Source organism: Sylvia atricapilla, chromosome 3, assembly GCF_009819655.1.
Source record: "Sylvia atricapilla isolate bSylAtr1 chromosome 3, bSylAtr1.pri, whole genome shotgun sequence".
NCBI classification, from domain to species: domain Eukaryota; kingdom Metazoa; phylum Chordata; class Aves; order Passeriformes; family Sylviidae; genus Sylvia; species Sylvia atricapilla.
Genome location: NC_089142.1, coordinates 104559934 through 104582361, shown reverse-complemented (window position 1 = coordinate 104582361; position 22428 = coordinate 104559934). Strand labels below are relative to the sequence as shown.

The following is a 22428-nucleotide window of genomic DNA, read 5'->3' as shown; positions in this document are numbered from 1 at the left end:
ATGAGATGTCAGCCTCAAAGCTGCCTACTCACGAATGTAGATCTTGAGCAAGTAGTTAAAAGTGGCTACTATGATGCCAAGAACTGAGTACTTTAAGCTTTTATCATATTCTATAACATACATGTACACATGTGTGCATTCAGTCAGAAAGAACACCCACATCAATAACCATCATCACTAACAAATTAGCCATTTGAGCAGGAAAATGTGTACTGCCTGTTACTAAAATACCAATAAAATAAAGAACTTAGAGTGAGAGGCTTGTTCTTTTAAACAAGCTTAAAGGGGAGCCCTGACTGCTTCAGTGATGGATGTTTTTTATCTTAATACCACAAGCTTTACTGGCTTTATACATTTACTGCTCTTTTTTAGCACCTTCAGGGACCTTGATCATGTAGCAGCATTTTCTCTTTACAAAGTCCATTTGCAGGGCCACTCAGATTTGCAGGAACTGGAAGGCTCTGAGAGCAACACAGCTCATATCTGAGGAAGTTTTGTATCTGAGGAATTTTTTGGTTTGTTTTTAAAACACTGCTTACTCCACATAGCTATTTCAAAGGCTCTTAAGTCCCCGGGTTTGCAACAGCTTTAGGGTATATCCAGAGGATTTTGAGTGTTGAAAACCGAGTTACACTGAAAATTATTTCTCTGTAGAATTAATCTAAAATATGCTCTATTTATTGCACTCAGAACAGCAGTGCTTAAAAAAAATAAAAAAGCTAACAGCCCACACAAGAAGGGCTGCAGGTTGTTCAACATTTAAATGTAGCTCTTCATTTACATGTGTGAGCAAAGGTGGAATCCTTCACACACGCCAGAGAAATTCTCTCAGTGTACCAGATGTGGGCATATCTGGTGTGCTGCCCATATAGACTGACCTGGTCAGGAGAGGCAGATTGGGTTTCACCACCAAGAGGATTACAGATTACTCCTTCACCCTAACAGCATCCCTTCTCTCTTCCCTGACCTTAAGCTAAATCCAGTGCTAACTGCTGCTGCATTCGATCAGCAAAGGGATGAGTATGTGTTCCCTGCTATTTAGGCATTAATTAGTCCCTTCCATCCCAGAGTACAATTACAGGATGCAGACACAGAGAATGAAAGCTTTCAGCTGCTTGCTCCTGAGGTCTTGGTTTAAGTACTGCTGGAGTTGGAGAGGTCCTATCCAGCAGCACAAGGGAGTATTGATAACCTGTGTTTATTCTTTGCTACAGCTGTCAGAATCAGGAAGCAGCATGTTGCCTCACTGTGCCATGATGGTGTTGCTCAGAATGGTTTCTATTTGCAAGAGGGACTTAGCATAAACATTTCCCAGACACATCCTACACTTTTAGCTCTGGGGAGTTAGGAAAATACTCCTGTGAGCACAAGTCAGCCAGAAAAGTGCAAATTATGTTGACCAAAAAGCCGCTAGAGTGTTGTTTCTTCTAGTCCAAAATAGGTGTGAGCTATAACAGGAAAAAGACACTGACTGCAATTTCACTGAGGTTTGTCAGAAGGGCAGTAGGGCCTCATCCACAGGCTGCACTTACCCTGGGAACACCAGGTCCCACCAGATCCAGCAGAACTGGATCCACTTCAGTAAATCTTTTCCAGTTCTAACCCACGGAGTCGTGGCATTAATAACACGCTTATCACAACATTGAACAAGTTTCCATATTTTTTTTAATACCTAGATTCAAATGCAGTACAAAGGTCTTGTGGCATTGTAAGGTTCAAGTTATATAAAGTAAGCATACTTTACTTTCCTGGGCATTAAGTCTCCTCTTCAAATTTACCAGCTGTTCCTAAATCTGCAGAAGGGGTCATATGACAACTTCAACTGAATGGGAAAAGACAAAGCTGAAGTTCTTTATAGATAATACAATTTTTTTCCAACACAGTCTCATCTCATTTGAACTATCCTGATAACTAATAATCTCCACTATTTTTTTTTCCTGACACTGTTCTCTTAAGCCTCTTTTTGGTTATTTATGCACAAACACATGATCCAAAGTCACAAAATGTTCTGTTGTGTTCCCCACCAGCTGAAAAGCATTAGAATCATTACTGGTCTTATTGTTCCTGCCACAGACAAGGCTTACAGAAGTGGGTTGTTTGAAACTAGATTTCATATTGAGGACAGCCTGGAGTATCTCTTGTTGTATAATATATGCTGCATAAACTAGGGACAGTACATTTAAGGATATTATCATCCAGTGGAAAATTGTTTGGGCCTCAGCAAAATTCCAGTGTGGTGCTTTACAGTGAAATCTGAAATTGTTTTCAGTATGCAAGGCAGGCTGCAAAATAAAATGCACAATTTTCAGAGAGCAGTATTCTTCCCTATTGACAAAGGAAAGAAAAATAGCACAGTATGACTAAGATACCTAGATTTTCATGGTATTTACTTAAGAACTCCACTGTCATTATGTATACATTTTGTCTGCAGGGAGACTGAGTTGGAGGGAATTTTGATAGGAAAATAAGAGAAAATATCTTTATTCTGACTTTTGAAATCTCCTCTGGAAACATTGCATGTCCTTTCAGAAAAGGAAAATTTCTATTGTTCTCTTGTGGGAGAGTTCAGAAACAGCCTGATGGATCAGAAGCTGACATTAAATCTACTGAAGTTAAGAATCAATTCCACACCAGAAACTTGATGGTACTTTGCCAAATAAGCAGGAGGCAGAAGCACCATGAATTAACACTTTACCAGGGTAACACTCTGCACACCATCCCTGGCAAATGCCCTTTTTAATTAGACAGTCTTCTTCCAGATGAAGGCCCAAGGAATTAAATCACTCAAAATCTTCAGATTAACAGAGATTAACAGCAAGTCCAGCCAATTTTTAATTCCTGTAATAGATTCTTTAACTTCAGTGCAAAGCAAGAGCTCCCAGTAGCTTCAGTGACACACACACGCTGCAAAAACATTCCACATTATGTTACCTGCAGTCTATTACCTATCTCTAAGGAGGAAGACGATGCCAGGAAGCCAAAGCTATTCACAATTCCTTGGGCAGACTATGTTACAAGTGTGAAGAACAAGCATAAAACCCAGGAAGTCGAAATGCTTGGGATTCAGGACCTGAACCTGCTTTATGTGAACAAAACACAGAATCCCCATCTAGCAGCTTGAGTGTAATTTCACTTTCTACTGAAACTTCCACACACCGCTAAAGAGCTGAGATGATTTTATAGTCCTGTGCTAGAGGCGCAAAATACCTGAATACTACCATGATAAAAGGCAGAATGCAACGTTGATCCAAACAGACAGACAGGCACGGCTGATAGGCCAGGTGCTTTGCACCCTGAGAAAAGAATATCACTTTCTGAACTGCCTGGGAAAGAAAAAGATCCCATGCTGTGGCTAACAGATCTTTCTTATTGGCATATGGGGTTATAGTCCCTCAGTGACAAACCACAGAGTCCTCAATGTGCACTTCCAACAGTCTCTGCATGGAACAGCAGCCCTGAGCAGAGAATTCCACACACAAGTGACTCCCTTAGTGTGGTCTCATTGCCTCAGCTAAAGGGCTATGAGCATTTATATTAATATATGTGATCATGCTGCATCATGTTTTTCTTGGAAGCTCTAACACACTACTTCATATTTCATACTGCTGACTGCACTGCAAATGAAAACAGATTGCACGAGCACAGAGATTATAGCAGTAAAAGCTGTAGAATAAATGCACAAGTAAGCTAGATGCAATTTAACATATCACACCACAGTGTTTGTTAATGCCATTGGTTTTGTCCTCCATGACAACAAAGAGGTTAATAGACACAGAACCTTGCACTAATTAACTCCCCACAACACATACTGATAGGCTAAAAGGAGATCCACAGGAAAACATGTATACTGATCAGTTTTGAAATATGTTGCTAACTGGCATTCAAAATTTGTCCCCAGCTCAAACTGTTAGAGGATCAGCAACAAAGCAGTTCCTTACTTTTCTCTCTGCTACAAGAAAGACAACAAATAAAGATCTTTTCGGCATAGTTTCAGTTCAGATCGATGTTTTGCCATGAAATCATTGGTCCACTTTACTGCCTGAGTCATCACCTTCAGAATTTGCACTGGCCCAAACCTGAACCAGTCAGCCAATACATGACCAGTGATAAAACAGTAATTCAAGAGATTGTTTGGACAATATTGGAGTTATATACATTAATAGCTCATTAACAACACGTGTAGCCCAGTCTCTACAGCCTTTATCAGTTACTGCAGGAGGATAAGAACTTCAGAAGTCAGACTGACACACATAAGTCTTTAGCAGAACTAAGCAAAATAAAAAAGACCTTGCAAAGGTTGCAAACAAGCACATAAGTGAAAAAAAAAAAAAAAAATCAAACACTACTCCAGCGCTTACTTCCATTTGTTGCAAGGTCTTTGAGCAGTCAGCCTATAAGAGCTCCCCAGAACAAATGTGTTCAGAAAAAAAGCAGCTAATTATGCCAACCCCAGCTACAGCTGGATGCCATCAGGAATTCTTAAAAAACTGCTGGGCAAACAAGATCACTGTGTGAAAGTATTACGCTAACAGCAGAGTCTCTAGAAAAATGCAACCTTTTAGTCTCAATCTTTCTTGCAAATTGTTTCCATATTGTTCTGCAGAGACTTATCTGGTAACGTGATTATTATAGGCACAGGAACAAAGACAAAGAAAGCATTTTTATCCCCAGTTCATCCTAGCCAGAACTGGCAGTAAGTTTAGGAAATCAGAAGGCCACTCTTCATAATGCAGTTAAGAAAAAAAATCAAAAAGTTTCTCATAATGATTTTCAGTTTGAGGCTTCAAGTCCTTGGGGGCTGTTAATGACAAGCAAGAGCTGAAAAGAAATAATCCTACAGTCACGTCATTGTTTCACAGCTCCTTGGGCTGCAAGATCCACAGATCAGAAGCACTAACAAACACTGTTTCAGTAAATGCACATATGCAAGAGAAAACTGTACATCTGCAGCTCTTCTAGCAATTTGAAATCCAGCATCCCACAGTGCCACAAAATAAACCAATGGGTAACTAAAACTCACCCTATTACCTAGAGCCTCACAAGGCTTCTGTGGCCCCACAGCATTCTTCTGGTCTTTCATTAGACCACATTTTTTCAGCTGAGCCTTACTGGATCTGAAAAGTATCATCTCCCTTTCGTCCCGAGTCTCGGCACTTTATACACGTTCTCACAAATGTGCAAGAAAATAAGGGCAGGTTCCCTTTGATTTCTTTCAAGTGAAAAGACAGATGTAGGAGTAAGAGAGATACAATGAGAGGCACATTATCCTTCCAACCATTTGTCAGCTCTAGTCAGTGTTGTATCTTTAGATTTGCTTATTATTCTTTTATTACAATTGAAACGATGAATCAATAGGGTGCATTGGTTTTACAGATATTAAGAGTTCAGGACCTGCACTAACAGGGCAATTCAAACATGCTGAGAAAGGACAGTTTTCCTTTCTATCTGAAAAGGCTTCCTCTTTTGCTGATAAAGTACAGCCTCCCTTGCCCACTGTAACTGAAAGCACTTTATCTCAAAGCCAGTTCATAAAAGGTTGCTTTCCTTTCTTCCTTTTACAGGATTACAGAAGAATAAGAGTTTATTGATTTTTATAAAACACTACTACATACAAACATGCTTAAAAATAGTGTATTTTCAAGCTTTATTGCACTGTCCCAAGAGTTTACCTGCCTTGCTGGGAAAAGCTGCTTACAGCCTGTTAAGGGTCAGGACAGAAGATTATTTAATTAGGTGGCAGCCCTAACCCTGGGTTAACAGAGAGGGGAATGCTGAATTGCATCCAGCAAGGTTTGTGAGTCAGGAATCTTTATATGAAGACCAGCACAAGACAAAGAAGGATATGCTCAGGACATCAAAGACACACACTATATTAAAAAACCCTCAAAACTTTGAGCCAGTTAAGGCATCACAAACAGCACTTTCAAAGAAACATGCTACAAAATAAACTAGAAACACAAGCAGCAGCACGGAAACTCTTCTCCAGGCATTAGGTCAAGCACTGTGCAAGCCACATCAGAATGATTAATAACATTGAAGATCCCAAACAGGTACAGAGCTGATATATTTACTTATCTGTAGCTCAATCAGCTTCCATTTACATAGAGACAGATGTTTTTCTACAGTGAGGGTGGTAAAACACTGGAGTAGGTGGCCCAGAGGGGAGGTGGAGGGCACATCCCTGGGAATATTCAATGTCAGATTGGACCAGACCCTGAAAAATCTGGTCTAGTTGAAGATGTCCCTGCTCATGGTGGACATAGGTGGCCCCATGGCTGGAGTAAGCAGCCCTTAAAGGTCCCTTCCAACCCAAATGATTCCATGATGTTATGATCCTAGTTTGAATAGTTGCAATTATGCTGCAGATGAGCTTTACCAACAGCAGAAAATGACAAAGCAATGCCTGAAATTTACTCTAAAAAAAAAATCACATATCAATATTTGCAAAAATATTAGTCAGAAATACAGGTAAAATGCGAAGTGTTAAATGCAAGTTATGGTATTCTACAAACTCTTATCTATACACTAACAAACACCATCTTTAATTTTTAACTTCTTTTAGAAATTAGGTTTAAAAGAAAAGCAACTTGGACATATCTAAATAAAAGAAAACAGAATTAAAAGTGCACTAGTTCTTCTTTGTACTGCATTTAGAGGTTCAAAACTATTAGCAATGACATAGCTGCATTGCAAGATGAAAATTATATTTTCCTAAGTTCTTTGCTCTGTCTACTTGGAACTCAAAAAGGTGACAAATAAGGTATTGTGTCCTCATTTCTGTTTATTTTAATCTCATTATATTATTCAAGAGAAATTCTAGCCTCCTTCAACTTAATTTATCTGATTTTACTCCAGATTTACAGCTGCTAGATACAGCTGCAATGACAGAGAAGCAACTAGCAAGACTGTTTTACATCAGAATTCCTTTTTCTCTTGGAGATCCCAAGTTATTATTATTTGGCTAGAGGCCAGTCAGTTTCAATGTCATCTTTCAATGAAATCTAGGAATATTTTATTCCTAGACATCCTATCAATTAGGGATTTTTCCTGTTCAAAAGAAGAGACATCCTAACCATCTGTATCTGTTAATAAAGACAGGCAGAAAATTCCTTCCCTGGAGCAGACCATTTTCTGATTTATAATCTCCCACTGTGGCCAGGCCTAGGTTCTCACCAGCCTGTTTAACTCAAGTCTTACACTTATGTTGCAGTGCTTGTTTTGTTTTCTTCTGGGGCAAATCACCACTATTCAGTTTCACTCATCACCACCATTTTCACTTAAGTTACTTCTGCCAGACCTTTCTGTGCAATCTCCCTGACCCACTCTTGGTTTTCCTGCTCAGGCTTCCCCCCTTGCTGCATGTCAGTTTGGGAGCAGAACATTCATCAGTCATTAACAGTTTCTACGAACTGCACATTTATTGTTCTGCTTTGCTTCAGTCTTCTAGGACAGAACAACTTTTGATCTATTCTTGAACTCCACTGTAATCTTTCGTTTATGTAGGTCCCCGAGCAGACTTACCTATGGGAGATTCCCATTCCTCTTAAAGTTTGTGCATTTAATTTCAAGATTTCAGGTTTCTCCACGCGCTGTAAAGGTAACCTTTGCTAATCTTAGATCAGCTCAGACTCCATTAATAGGGCAACAGTGATGAGGCAGTTTCTCTTCCAGAAGGAGCTGAAAGGAGAGGACATTACCATTTTAGACTGGAAAGCTCATGCTCTCAGCTGTGGTCCTAAAAAATTAACCTGGTTTTAAAGCCTTAATCCAGTCTTCCCCAGTGAATTAGCTCACCATTCACCTTGAACTTGGCAGAATTAATTTGCATTTCCCTGGCAAAGTGTCTAGCTATTGTGAGCCAAGTAACAAATGCCTGAAAAACAACACCAACATGGGACAGAGTTTTCTCTTTGGCAGTATTAACAGAACAATACGTAATTATTATTTTCACATCACCACCTAATTTGTTACAGTGTTATGTGCTGTATCATGGTGCTCCAAAATAAACCCACTTAGCAGAGAGAGGACAGAAAGGCAAAAACACCAAAGGAAATGTGGAATCACACGCTCTTTATTAACTATTTTATTTTACCCTTTACAGAGGTTTTTAAAGGTGTCATCTGGCCTACTTAAAACTTCACAATATATAGAGATCACTCCCTAAGGGTCAGGCTTACTTATGCAAGCAGTTGCATTGCCCTAAATCTTGCCTCAAAGAGGTTACTGAGACTACATCTTTCATCTGAGTTTGCATTCAGCTCAGTAATTTTGTTTTGTAGACGATGCAGGGTACAAAGCTGGCACGAAACAACAAACATACATGCATACACTTTTAAGGATTATTTCACCACTGCACAAATCCTTTAAGTTTGTATAATTAACTATTAACAGTACTGAAACGCCATACCCTAAAAATCTGTTAAATATGGGAGTTGGACTGGATGATCTCCAGAGGCCCCTTTCCAACACTAAATACTCTGTGATTCTTTTTTTTTCCCCTTTTGCAGAATGCAGAAGTCACACGAGGAAGCTCAAGCAGCAAGGGCTCCAGCAGCACAGCTTATAAAAATACATACATACACACACATAAATAGATAATAATTATGTATATAAGGATATATTTGCAGGTTATAGCTGAGGAAGACCTGCCTAAGCAGAGGGTGTTCGGGAGAACAAGGACAACCAGCAGTTTTCTTGAGGGAACCTTTCTCTGGGCAGAGGCCTGAAGGAGCAAAGATAACAGTTGTTAGCACCAGTAGCTGTAGTAGCAATAAACCTTGGGCCCATTAAGGTATTTTTGTACTTAGGTCTGCTGCACAGGTCAGGAAATCTGCATGCTTGGACTCCTTTTCAAGACTATTCAAGCCATTCACCAGTCACAGCACTGAGAATGACCACGAATTCATCTGTCAAATGATGCAAGAGGAGGGCAAAAAATAAAGTGTGTCTTATCACCCTGAATCAGTCCTGGTTTAGTAGCAAAAAGAAAAAAAAAAAAACCCTTGTGTTTTGTAGTTAATATTCAACACAAAAGGCCTACCAAAATGGACCTTCTGGCAGCCCAAAAATCGCTTATGAGGAGTGCCCAAGGAACATGGGGTAGTTTAGCCTGAGATGATCCGAGTTTAGCAGTGAGAGTATCTGAGAAAATGGCCTCAAACTCAGACAGGGGAGACTGGGATTAGATAGCAGACAGAAAGCTTTTTTCACTGCTCTGGTGGTCATCTATCGGACTGGACTGCCGAGAGAACTGGTGGAGTCACCAACCCCAGAGGTGTTTAAAAGGCGCCTGGATTTGGCGCTGGGGGATGTAGTTTAGTGGTTTAGGCCTTTAGAGGTTTCGAGGTTAGGCTTACAGCGGCAATGCCGGCATTGGACTCAAAAAAAACACTCTTCCGCCCCTAACAAGCCCACCATCACCGCGCCGCCATTTTGCGCTCCCCCGCCTCCCCACCCCGCCCGGATGACGTCACGGCCCGGCCCCGCCCCCCGGCGCGGCGGAGTACCCGGATGTGAGAGCCCCGCCCCCCCGCCCCGCGCCAGCGCCGCTCGCGCCCCCTCCCTCCCTCGCTCGCTCGCTCCGTGCGCGGGTCAGCGGAGCCTTTGCCGCAGTGACGGGAGCGGGACCGGTAGCGGACCACTGCCAGCGGCGACGGCGGCGGCGACGCCGGACAGCGCACAGCGAGGCCGGGGTCGGCGGATTCATCTGCGGGGGAGACGCCTGACGCCCACCCGCCGCCATGGTGAGGACCCTCCCTCGCTTCCCCCCCCCCTCTCTCTAGCTCTTCCCACCTCCCCGCTCCCGCCCCGCCGGAATATTCCAGACCGGGCCGGGTCCCCCCACCCCCGCGGCCCCACCGCCGCTCCGCCTCGGCGCTGCCCTGCCCCTGACCCGGCTCCTCCCGCCCCCGGGCCGTCCACGTCCTCCCGCGGGCGAGCGCCTCTTCGGGCTTCCTTCCCGGCTCCCCGGGCGCATCCCCCGCTCTCCTCCGCCGCCCACGGATCCCGCTGGCTCTCCGCCTCCTCCCTTCCACCGCCTTGGCAGTGCTGTGGGGCTCGGCCCTTCCCTTCCCCGGCACCGTCTCACCTCAGCCCCGCCCGGGCCCTCCCCGCCGTCCGGGGATTCGCGTCGCCCGGGCTGCGCCCGGTCCGTTCCCCAGAGGCACCCTCAGGCCCGCGGAGCGCTTTTGGAAGCGAAAGTGGGGCGATGTCGGCGGCGTTGCCGTGCGGGGGTTGTTTTCGCAGCTCCGCGGGGTTCTCCCCCCGCCCCCGGTGCAGCAGCAGCGCCGTGCTGTTTGTGTGCGGACCGGAAAGCTGTGAATGCACGTAGCCCAATGCACTGGGTAATGTGCGCCGTAAACCGGGCTGGGGCGGAAAGCTGACCCTGCAGCGGCGATGGGCGCTCGGGGTGTGAGGCTGTGTGCCATTTGTGCCCAGGTGTGTGTGTGTCTGCGAGAGTCGCTCTGTGTTTTTCCAATCGTTAAATTTCCCTTTTTTTTTTTTTTTTTTCTACCGTGAAATGAACCTGGAGATACAGTATGGAGTCCTGTAGTATTTTACGTCGACACTAGGGGTGTCTCCTGCTTTTCGCCGCTGCCAAGAAATCAACGCCCTTTTTATTTTATTTTTTTTTTATAAACATCTATTTGAGCCTAAATTATCCAGTGCCCTGGTTGCAGGAAGACCTGGCAGTATTTTGGTTTTACAGCTGGAGAAATACAAGTAGTTTAAATTGGTTTTTTGTTTTGTTTTTAACCCTTTCAGACCGAGGCCAGTTGGTTATCACATTGCACGTTAAACCTCATAGGGCCTGGAAGTCAAAAAAATGGGTTTCCTTTTGTTTTTAAGCAGGCATTGCAGTCTTTCCTTTAAAAAAAAAAAAGTTGTGGCAGACACTCATGTGCAATGCTTAGTCTGGTTTTATGTGTATGCTTTACTAGATGTGCTTTTGGAGAAGTGCTTTGAAATATAAAGGTGTGAAATGTAAAGGCTTGATTTCGGTTGGGAGCACATCAAGACTGTGAGGGGGGGGAAAAAAGTTCCTATTTTGAGAACAAGATATTAGTGAATTTGAGGCTTTAAAAAGTTATTATCACTCACGCCATGGCTGCAGTGCTGCTAATTACTTTGAAGGTATAGATTGTCATGAACAGTGATCATTTTCCACACAACAGTTGGGCTCATCCTGCCAGTAGTTGGGTCTCATGTGAAAATTTTGTTCTCAAAGACCTGCCAGATGAGATAGACTAACATACATAAAAGAACAGAAATATTATGGAACTATGATGCCCATGTGCATGTCAGTGACCTTTAATGAACTTAACTTTCATGTATTATTACCTTTGATTATTCTTTCCTCCATTCTGTTGCAGCTAAAGCTTTCCTATAATCTTTTTATGGTATAATCATGTTAATCATTACTTCATGGCATCCTGAGCAGTATTTGTGTATGATGCATTGTAATTGGAAATGTATATACTGGGGGGGGAAAAAAAGGTGTGCTGAATATTATCTCTACCAGTAAAGGTGCTTGTTTTCTCAAAAAGCAGAACATCACTATGCCTGTTATCACTACATGGGTTCTGGTAACACCTGATCTTAAGTGCCATTTAGTCTAAAAACTAATATAAAACTATATATTAACAAAAAACACCCCCAGCATTTCATTTAAGTTACTCTTTTTTTTGCTGTTGTCATTAACCAGGGGATGTTTTCATTGAAAGAGTTCAGTTTTAATGAAGGGGTACATCATGTTTCAACCCTTAGGGTATTAGAGAAATTCTTTTTTCACGGTTTGGAACATTTCTTTTATGCTTTTACAGGATGAGAGTTATGGTGAAAAAAGAGGGGAACGTATTGTTGTGTATGTAGTAGGTAGTTTAAGATAAAACCAAGCCTTGTAGTGAGTCAAACAGTGTTCTTCTGGATGTTTAGGTATAGCCTAAAATAAGAGTTGCAAAATAATCTGTCAGAGCACACGATGATGAGACTGTTACGTAATGCTACAAGTAATGTTGATAAGCTATTTTTGTCAGAGTTGACTTAGCAAGTTTTTCCTATGAGTAGTGTTTTCTAGGAAAAGGTAAACAACACAGATGAAGGTATTAAATGATCTTAATTTTAGATAGATAAAATCTGTTGTCTTGGGATGGTCTGAGTTCTGGTTCATGTCCAATTCTTGAACTTTATAGAGGTAGGAACAGAAGCCGCAGAATTCTACAGGAATCACCCGAAACATGTTGCATTGTGCATCCATCTTAACTAGTCTCTTATACAGTTCTTTTAACTCACTTCACTTGAAAACTAGTGCCTCTGGTGCATATTCTCCAGCTAGAACTGATCTAACACTGGCTCTAAATTACTAGAGTAAAGAACCTCCTAAACGGTTTTGGTTGGGTTTTTTTTCAGTAAAACAAAAAAAGAACCCCAGAAGAACATCTTAAATAATTCTTTACTATTTATCAGGGAGGATGTTAAATGCTTTGATTATTAGCTGGACAAAAAGCTGGTTATTCCTAAAAAAGAAGATAGGGCTTGTTGGTGGAGAAGGAAAAAGATGTTTTAAAAAGTAATTATATTTTTTCACAATTCCTGTAGAATTAGAAGTAGAATTCTGTTTTTATATGGATAAACTATTTAACAGTAGGGAGGGATGAAAATGGAGTAGTTGAAGGGGAAATAGATTGTGGTGGACATACCTCAGGAGCTTCAGTGTATTCATCACCTAAGGCATCTGGCTTAGCAGGTAAAAGAAAAATTTTAAGGGAGTGAGATTAATAACAGCTAAATTGTGGGGTTCATTCATATCTTAAAGTAGATGGTACTGTCTTCTGTCAATCAGTGCCAGAAGAAGAGAATTCAGTAATTCTGGTATTTCGGAGGAAGCAGGATGAGGCAGAAATGCTCATTTTTACGCCAAACCATTTTTCAGTGTGTGCTCCTCACAGAACGGGGCAGGTTGGGAGGAACCACAGTGAGTCACCTGGTCCAACCTCCCTGCTCAGGCAGGGTCATCCTGGAGCACCTTGCACAGGAGTGTGTCCACATGGTTCTGGAATATCTCCAGTGAGGGAGACTCCACACCCTCTCTGAGTGATCTGTTCCATGTGCTCTCACTGCGCAGAAAAGAAGTTCTTCTCATGCTGAGGTGGAATTTCTGTGTGGCAGAACTTTTCTGCCCATTGCCTCTTGTCCTGTTTATTGCTCAGCACCACCACGCAGAGCCTGGTCCATTCTTCTGGAAATCTCCCTTCAGATATTGAGACACACTGATTAGATCCTGGCTCCCTCAGCCTTTCCTTGTAAGAGAGATGCTCCTCCAGTGCCTTAATCTGGAGTTGAATTGGTGCTTACCTGACAGTCTTACAGAAGAAACAGCTTTTTTTTTTTTTTTTTTAATTGTAGATATGCTTTATAGTGTTCTTCTACTATAATTCATAAATTAGTCTTGCATAAGATTTTTCAAGATTGCTTTGATTTTTTTTTCCTTCTAGTTTGAAGAATTGTTTTGCTTTCTCTCCCTGGTTTTGCTGCCTGTATTTAGCTGTGTTTCACTAAAGGAAATTGTGTCCTCTCCTAAAACATTTTAAATCTGAATGGTAATTGAGTGTAAAATTCTGTAGGTTGGACTCAGTGATCTCAGAGGTCTTGTCCAACCTAACTGATTTCAGTGATTCTAAAGACTTTGGTTTAACTATATAAAATTATGACCAAAAGCTGTTTTCAGAAAAAAAAATTCTTTTTGTAATTTGAGCTAATATACGACTTCTTGAAAGCAATTTGCTCTCAATTTCCTTGGCCCTCCTCTTCCCTGCCTAAGCCTGTTCTCCTTTCTCTGTGTAATATCATTTGTCAAGTTGTAAGTGGGAGAAAAATTGCACTGTTCTTTGTTCATTGGCAGAACACTTTTCCCAGTTTTCCATCCTGGTTTTCTTCTGGACTATATGTTTTTCTATTTTCCTGAGCTCGTTAATTCCTTTATGTTCCTTACAGAAGGACTGTGGGGGTAAAAGGGACTGACTGTTTCCATACTTCCTACATGCTCTTTCTTTGCCAGAATCAGCAGAAACAGAGAGGGTGCTATTGTGTGCTGTCCTTGTCATGATCCAACTCTGCTGCTGCTGGAGGAGTGAGCAATGGGAGGATGGGGCAGTAAAAATGGAAGTGGTGGGGAGGGAATGATGACAGGCATAAAAATGATGTCAGCATAAAAAGAGGAGTCAAAAGTGCTTGTGCTTAAAGGTTACACAGAGCCTCAGAGCAGGATATCATTAGAAAATAAGCATCTTGTTTGACTTGCAGGTCCTGTGTTAATTAAAATACAGAAAAGTTGGAACTCCTGAAAGAGTTGGAATTTTATTGGCTGACATGATTATATAAATTACTGAACTGTGTTCTTTCTTTCCCAACGACTGTAAGAATTTAACTTGCTGTGCTCTTGTGAAGCTGGTAAATATTCCCTTGTTCTGCAAATGGAACAGGTTGAGGTCATGGCAGGGTAATAAATTTATCCAAGGTCTTTGTTATTGTTTAGAAGTTAGCGTTAGTATGTAATATTGGAAATGTGTGTTTGTAGCTTTGAAAATAAATATATCTAAATCAAAATAACTTACAAATTTAAGGGTCCTGGGACTTGAAATGCAGCCACTAGAAAATATGTTGTGTGTTGTCCATTAGGTTTAAGGCATGTGATGGTCACTGACTGCCTCCTTCCAACATCTTTGTAACAGTGTTTTAACCACGTGAAATGACTGTTTTTTATGATTAGAGCAGTGGGTGGGCCTTTAATATCCTGCAGAAGCTACTCTGTTTCTTAGTTGTCAGCGGCCTCAAAGTGATCTTGACACCAGCAGTGTCAGAAAGATCAGCTACAGAGACTGCCTTAGTGTGCTGAATGAGGTGGGAAAGTCTTGGCCATGCACCAACATCTTTTAATCTGTAATAATAGATAAATCTTTTGGTATACAGGTTCAAGCATTCTGGGAAAGTCCAGGACTAGAAGCAACATACTCAACTTGGTTTATGATGAAGCTAGTTTTTTTTTGTCACTGTATGAAATACTGTATTTTGTAATATTGAAATGAGTTTAATCAGGGCTAAGCTTAAACTGTGTCTTGTATTTCTGTTCAGGTCTTACATATATAATTTGAGTGGCAAAACTCCTGGAGAGTGGTTTTTTTTTTAAAAGTTTCAGGTGTGTCTAAGAATAAACACCTCATCTTTCAAGTGGAGTAATTTCTGGAGTGTCGTTTCTTCTTAATTTTGACATTTTGTATAGCTTGAAATTTTTAGTTTGATAGCTATATATACTTTATTAGGCTTTTTCCATATAGACCACGTTTCCTGTGTTGCTACAAGCACTTTAACTGCTTGGGCAAAACTGTGTTGATGGTAGAAAACAGACTGGAGACTATATCTGACTCTCTTGTAACTTGACAGTCATTTGGCCCTGCTATTGATACTCCCTTCCACAATTAAGGAAGAAATCTGGTGATAAAAATAATCCTTAACTGCATTAAAGAAGGCTTGGAAACCCGTTGAATGCGTTGGATTAAAGGCAGCATTTCTTATGAACTGCCAATAAAAATCTTGGCTTCTGAGCTGTAAACAGGTTGTGTCAGTGAATATTTGCAGAGTCTGTGTTGATGAACATTTTTAAGCAATCTGAAGGCAAAGAACTGAAGCTTGAGTCAGCTTAAAGTTACAGTAGTTTATAACATCGCCTAAGTTAGGTAAGGTAGGGATTAAAAAAATATAGTAAGACATTTATAGAAGCAATTCAGTCAGAATTTGGGAGGGGCAGGAGAGGAAGAAATGGGACAACAAGATAGGAGGCCCAGAAATGAAGCCCAGGGTTGATATGTTTCTGGGAGGAAACCAAGCTGTTGGAAAAGTGGATTCAGCTGTGATTCTCCCAAGAATACAATCCTAGGCTCATCTTTAAATGCTGTGGAACCTTTTCTTCCTCTGATACATTTGTGACAAACATGGAGATTTTTTGACCCCTTATTTTCATCAGCTGGGAACTACAGGGTTCTTTTTCTTTTCTTCTCTGTTGTTACCCTGTGAGTATCTCCTCTGTGTACATTTATCAAGTGTTTTGGTTTTATTTGTAATAAGGGGTACAAGATAAACCCAACTGTAGTTTCACTGCTGACTGTGCAGGTTCTGAGCAGCATCACTGGAGTTGAAAAAAGTCACTTGAATTCCCTCTGCTGAATGACACTATGGCTAGCAGGGAGGACTTTAAAAGGTGTTGTTTGGTTTGTTGTTGGGGTTTTTTTTTTTTTGTTTTTTTTTTTTTGTTTTTTTTTTTAATAAGCTCCGTGGCTGTGCCTGTGAAGGAGAAGTCACGTACTTTGTAGGCATGATGACTGAACAGCTTTTGAGTCTTGTGTATATAAGATGTTCCCTTGGGAAGTTTAATTTAGTGTTGAGCCAGTGCTAACAGGCTTAGCACTGTGGTATCTGAGCACTCATGGGTCACTTTTGTTGATAAAGCTGAAGTGACACTTCACAGATTTTTTTTAGATTAAAGCTTGATTGCATGTAGATCTGCTAACAAGTCTAGGAAAAAAAAAACTTATGATAAATAGGAGAACTTCTGAGCAGCAATAATAAAATGTCAGATGAATAATGAATTGATTTTTATATTTGACTCACATAGACTATCTTGGCACTCCAGCAACTTTTCTTCTCAGAGGTATCAAGTAAAATATCTGTTTGCTACTTATTCTTATTTTTTTCCAGCAATTCTTATAAAAGCAGTATTACTTTTCCTGAAATATTTTATTCAAAACGCAGTTTATTTTATTAATAACATTTGCAGTTGGTACCACTGGTGTTTGGGGGTTTTTTCGTTTTTTTTTTTTTTTTTTTGGTTTGTTTGTTTGTTTTCAGACAGTGCATTGAAAAATCAGGTAATTTGTGAAATAGGAAAAGTTAGTAAGTTTTAATCTTGAATCTCTTGAATGTTAAAGTGCAGCTCTAGTGTTGGTGCAGCTGAGTTTTGCTAAAGGTCAATTCTGAAAAATGCTTTTTTGGGAGACCTTCAAAAAATGGGATGGTGAGTTAAAAGGTGGCCAAATGGCCTTTTGTGGTGAGAAAACAAGTGATGTGAGTAAAAGGGACTAAAATGGAGCAGAAAGAGAAGATGGTGGGTTTAGATTTAGGCATTTTTATTTCATGATGTAGTAATAGTGTACTGCTCTATAGCAGGGGGCAGAACAGCTAAAGATTCCAGAAAATATTGTTTTAGAGAAAGGATAGGTTTTACTAGTAATTTTATCTACTTTCTCAAAGATATTGTGGAGCACCTGTGCAGTGCTATAAATGCTGTGTCAAGTCAATCCTTGTTTGCCAGTGTTTCACAAAGAGTTGTTAAAACACTTCATTTAAAATTACAAGTGTTCTTTGATTTGCAGTTCCTGTTACAGACTGGGATGCAAATGTATATGCATTCTATACTGCCTTAATGCTGTAAATGCTTCTGAGTATGGCACAGGAAGATTTGAGATGGTGACTGGCAGAAAGATGGTGGCCTGTGGTTCTGTGGACAGGTTGTGATTATGGAATTGTGTCAGGCTGTGTACAGTGCCTTGGACTGAATTCTGGATTGGGAGCTGTTGCTTTTATCTTTTTTGCCAGAGTTGGGATTAAATGCTCGAGATGGTATTTCATGTTTGGATTCAGATGTTTATTAGTTCTTATCTATGTTACAGTCTCACAGACTCTGAGTTCTACAGCACTTCTAGATAACAAAGTAAAAAGTGGCTGCAGACTCTGTCTCTACAAGGCTTTTTAAGGATAAACTGTCCAATTAAGAAATGACACTTAAATTATTTTTACTTTTAACCCAATAACCAACCACTCGTGGTCCGCAATGTGGACTTTTCTATCCAATTACAAAACACCACCCAGACCCGTGAAGAAAAAGATGAAAAAACGACACACCCTCTGCCCTAAATCCTCCATCTTGCTTTATGTGTATTACTATATTCTAAACCCTTAAACTCCAAGTTTCCCACCCTGTGATATCACACACTTCTATCCAAACTCCACACCCACAATCCCAGTGCTGTCACTCAGTTTTGGAAGCCTTTTCCACAGGTTCAGGTCAAATGCAGTGTTTGCCTGGGGGTCAGTGCCTGTCAGCACAGAAAATCTAAAATTCTCAGTGCCCAGGGCTCCAACATCGAGCAACTGGGAACTACTCCTGGAAGTCCCTGGGCTCTGCAGGGGTGCATGTACTGGATTTATTTTGGAACTCTATAAACAGCAGTAATTTTTCTAATGTGCATTGTCTCACACTTGCTTTTGCGTACATTTACAACTTTATGTACATTTACTACTTAAGAAAATGTGTGGCTCTTCAGGACAGCTCTTTCTGGTTGTATTGTCAATACAGCAATTAGTAAGCTTTGATTAAGCAATCTTTAAAGTGCTGTGAATCTTTTATTTAGAGATCTTAAAACTGTTCTGGTAATGAGATTCTGTATAGTTCTTCAAACATTTGACATGAATGTTTATAAGCTACTGAAATTGGTTTGGACTTGTAATTTAATCCTTTGAGGACCCTATTATTAGCTTGTAACAAAAGTGACAAATGTCTCTATTTGATACTCAATATTTGCATTCCTGTATATAAGAAATAAGCCAGTTCCTACCCTGAAGAACTTAACCTAAAACATTCTTTTAAATAGCATTTGAGTATTACTTAATATAACCAACTCCTGAATGGACATCACCTCAGTGTTATGACTAAGAATAGTCAGTACTTCCTCTATGACACGTATCATGAAAAGAAAACTGTTTGAAGGTTTCAAATATTCCATAGCAGAGGAAACCTTAATTGAAAGCATTTGTGTCATTGGTTTTTTGTGGGACTTTTTTATTATGTGTGTGTTTCATTTTGCTTTCATTTTGTTGGGAAATCTATAATAATTGGAAGACTGTAGAAATTTCTAATGCGTCTTCAGAAAACCAGTTTCTAATTTGTGGAAAATTCTTGGGTGCTGGAAATTAAGTGTTCACTTCAGAATGGAAGATGGTAATGCCAAGAAGACCTGTTAAATGTTCTGTAGCTTTTTTGATTATTACAGTGGATTTGATCCCTCTGTTTTGGATCATATTGTTGGTAGGGCCTGTTTTCAAATCTTAGGATTAATTTTTATTCTTTGTGAATAAATCCTTGTATAGCATAAACTAAACCAGAACTTGTTAAAACGTCTCCATTGCTTAGCTGACAGCTGCAAGTTCTGATTAAGTTATTTTCCTTTAGTAAAAAAAGACAAAACTAAGATTAGTGTTAACTGGTTGAGAATACCAGGGTATGAACAATCTCATTTTTCAGATTCTGTTTCTGTGGAACAATTCCGCTTCAGCATAGCCTGCTTCTTCCTTTGATTTGCACATCTTGCCCAGTTCTGCATCTTTACCTCCTTGATTGTTTTTTGTTCATGTCAGTTTGTGAAATCAAATCCTATTTTTGACCTGTCTTCTCTGTTTTGAGGCATGTGTCATTTTCACAACTCTTCACAATGTTCTTCAGCCTCTTTTGTGATGGGTCCTGAATGATATTTTGCCTACTTTGTTATATTTTTTTAAATTGTAATGTTTCCGCTTTCTCTCTTCTTGTTGGGCACCCATAAGATATTTATCTTTCAAACTCAGATTTCCCTTTTTGGTTTCCGAAGTGGCACTGAACTGTTGATAAGTTTCTTACGTGGGAGGAAGGGCTGATGACAGCATCTACTTAGGCAGCCCGTTTCAGTGCAGTGCCATACACTGAGCCGTGTGACTTTGACTCTGTTCTAACCCCTTGTGGTAGAGCTTTTGGGAATTACTGACTTTCTGAATTGATATTTACATTTCCCTGCTCAAGGATTTTTGTTGAAACTGGTATTAAACCGTTGCATGCCCTAGAGCTGCATCTTTTTTTTATTATTATTTTTTTTTTTTTTGCTCCAGACCTTTTCTGATTAGTCTAAAATACCTGTGCAACTGTTCCTAAAGCCTTACCCTTTGCAGTTAACACATGACTGAATACACTGTTGAAATGTAAAAACTTAGCAAAGTCAATTGGTGGAGAAAGATGTACAGGTCATGTTGTTCTTGGCTGTTTCTAACCTACTTCTGTGATTAGGGAATCACATTGAACTGCAGTAGAGTCTTTTACATTAAGTAGCATAATACTGTTCTATGATGCAGTATAATCTGTTAATATATCTTTGCTATTTTCTTTGACCTCTGTAAATACCACTTCCAGTCAATTTGCTATCTAAACTCCCCTAAAAATGCCTTATAAATAAACTTATTTTCTTACTGATTTTAATCTTCCATTTTTTCCTTGCTTAAGTTGATAGCAGTTTATGGCAAGGCACCTTTGCTAGCTACATGAGGAAGAAATACATTAATTATATAACATTAATGAATATATACATACCAAGTTATATAATTACATTTTAACAAATATAGTCATTTGAATGTTCATCACTTGCTTGTTCAGCACTGCTGTGCTACATTTAATTTCTATCTAAATTCTTACCTTTCATAGTTGTCTCAGCTTAATCAGGCACAAAGATCTGTAGCCATTTCTTGCAGAAATTAGGGACGAGATTTGTTTTCTTTGCCTAGGGTTCTGTGATTGCTGTAGCTCCTTTTCTGCTTTTTGGAAAACCCCTCTGCAAGGAGAAGTATTCTTACTCCTTCCTAATGCTTACAGCACTGCTGAAGCCTGGTAGTAGGAAACTGATCTAATGGTTATTGGCTTTTTTCCTGCCTGTGGAGCTCAGGCTTTGGGATTTAAATGTCTTCTTGGTACAAGCCAGTGTAGAAGTTCAGAAACTTCAGAAGACAAAGCCATCCTTATATATATTCATTTCTTGTGTTTGGAGTATGACAACTCATATTTTTAAGCACTAATTTTTGGTTCTACAGATACTGATAGCCTTTGGGTTTTTGAAGATTACTCAAAATGAAGTTTAAATTTATGAGCATGGTAACAAACTCCTAGAACTTAAGTGACTGATTTCCACAGTCTACTAAACATGGTTGAAGAACAATGCAGAGAAAAGAAAGCCTGTATTTCACACACCTCATCAATCCAGTGACAAGAGTGCTTGACTTGGAATTATTACAGGGAATATAATTCTTTGACTGTTAATTTTGGAGGGATATTAAAATGCTAGTTAACTTGGCAGAGTTTTTACAGGAATTAGTCTATAGAGCTGTTTGCTGAAGCTCCCTGTTTTGTTTTGTTTTATAGTCACTTGAAATGCTGACAATTAAATTGGTCTAATTAAAAGCAGCCTCATGAGAATATAGATAGCAAGTTATATTTCAGTATGGCTTTAGGTCAAGTTAATATCGTCTTGTAAAGGAATTGGTCTGTTCCTATTTATATGTAGGTCAGCCAGTGATGAAATTACTGCTTTGTGTTGGAGTGGAAGTTCGGAACATTGTCTGTTTTCTGGGAAAAAATTGTTTTATCTTCAAATTGTTGTGGAGGAAGAAAGAGGCTGGCAGAACTTTAATTACTTACTAAGTGTTTTACCTGCAAAAAGTGAGTGCTTTGACTCTTTTGGGTAGTTTTGTCTTTCTTCATTTGACAGAGTATGATATGCTAAATAACAGCTTGAGTATAATCGTAATTCCTGGTGAAAACTGTGGGACTCTGTAGTTCCTCCAGGTTCTTAGTGATGCTTGTATATTTTGGCTTAATGTTCTGAATGAAGTTTTGTTCCTTTGTTTCCATGTTACTTTACTTTTCCGAATCTGAAGTTGTTCTTTCACATAAACCTGACACAATTTACTGTTTGCAGTTGCTTGGATTTTCTGTGCTCATATTCACCAACAAAGGGAAAAAAAAAATCTTTCCTATGTATAAAATGATTAATTTGGAGATTATAAGTGTCTGATATCCAGTTTATATCCATCAGTGTCCCAAGAAACAAAATCAGTGTGATATGCTTTGGGTTTTTTTTTTTCCTCTTCAATATCTTGTTAAATTAAGTTAATGTAATTTCTTTGTTAAGATGTTGACTCTTAACTCTGAGAATCACAGGACACCTCAGTCACTTGATAAAGTCTTCAGTTGCATCTTATGCTTTCTCCTGTACTCTTTAGATAAACTTTTGCACTATATTCTTCCAAAGCTCCCTTCTTTGAAATGCCCTTTTTTTGCATAAAGATTCGTGGTTTGTTTCAGGTTCGTGGGTTGTTGTTGTTTGGGTTTTTTTGTTTGTTTTTTGTAACATGTCATTGATGTGTCTGTTCTCCTGAAGTCATTTGTATTTTCTACCTTGTTTTGTACTTGGGTTGTAAGTGTTCTGTATGGTCTTGGTTTTATTTTAACTAGCATGGGGCTAGTCTGTGTAACAGCACAGGCGTGGGGTGGATTGATTTGAGAAACTTCACTGCAGTTGTCTT

General features: G+C 39.8%; 1 protein-coding gene and 1 long non-coding RNA gene across 4 annotated transcripts in view; one reads left to right on the top strand and one right to left on the bottom strand.

The window, feature by feature from the left end:
- Positions 1–8053: 8053 nt before the first annotated feature.
- On the bottom strand, positions 8054–10498 carry LOC136359656 (uncharacterized). 2 transcript variants are annotated; one of them, XR_010743317.1, is made up of 2 exons: positions 9893–10498; positions 8054–8722 (listed from the first exon to the last, which is right to left on the bottom strand). It is a non-coding gene; the product is annotated as an uncharacterized lncRNA (long non-coding RNA). The 2 variants fall into 2 exon arrangements; XR_010743316.1 differs by having other exon boundaries at positions 10088–10498.
- The window catches only part of PPP3R1 (protein phosphatase 3 regulatory subunit B, alpha), a 39170-nt gene continuing 26346 nt past the window's right edge, over positions 9605–22428 (top strand). Inside the window, exon 1 of one of the 2 annotated variants that reach the window (XM_066316488.1) lies at positions 9605–9743. In XM_066316488.1, the coding sequence (XP_066172585.1) occupies positions 9741–9743 (3 nt within the window). In that variant the 5' untranslated portion in view covers positions 9605–9740. The remainder of the gene's footprint in view (positions 9744–22428) is intronic. The other variant, XM_066316489.1, reaches the window with a different exon arrangement.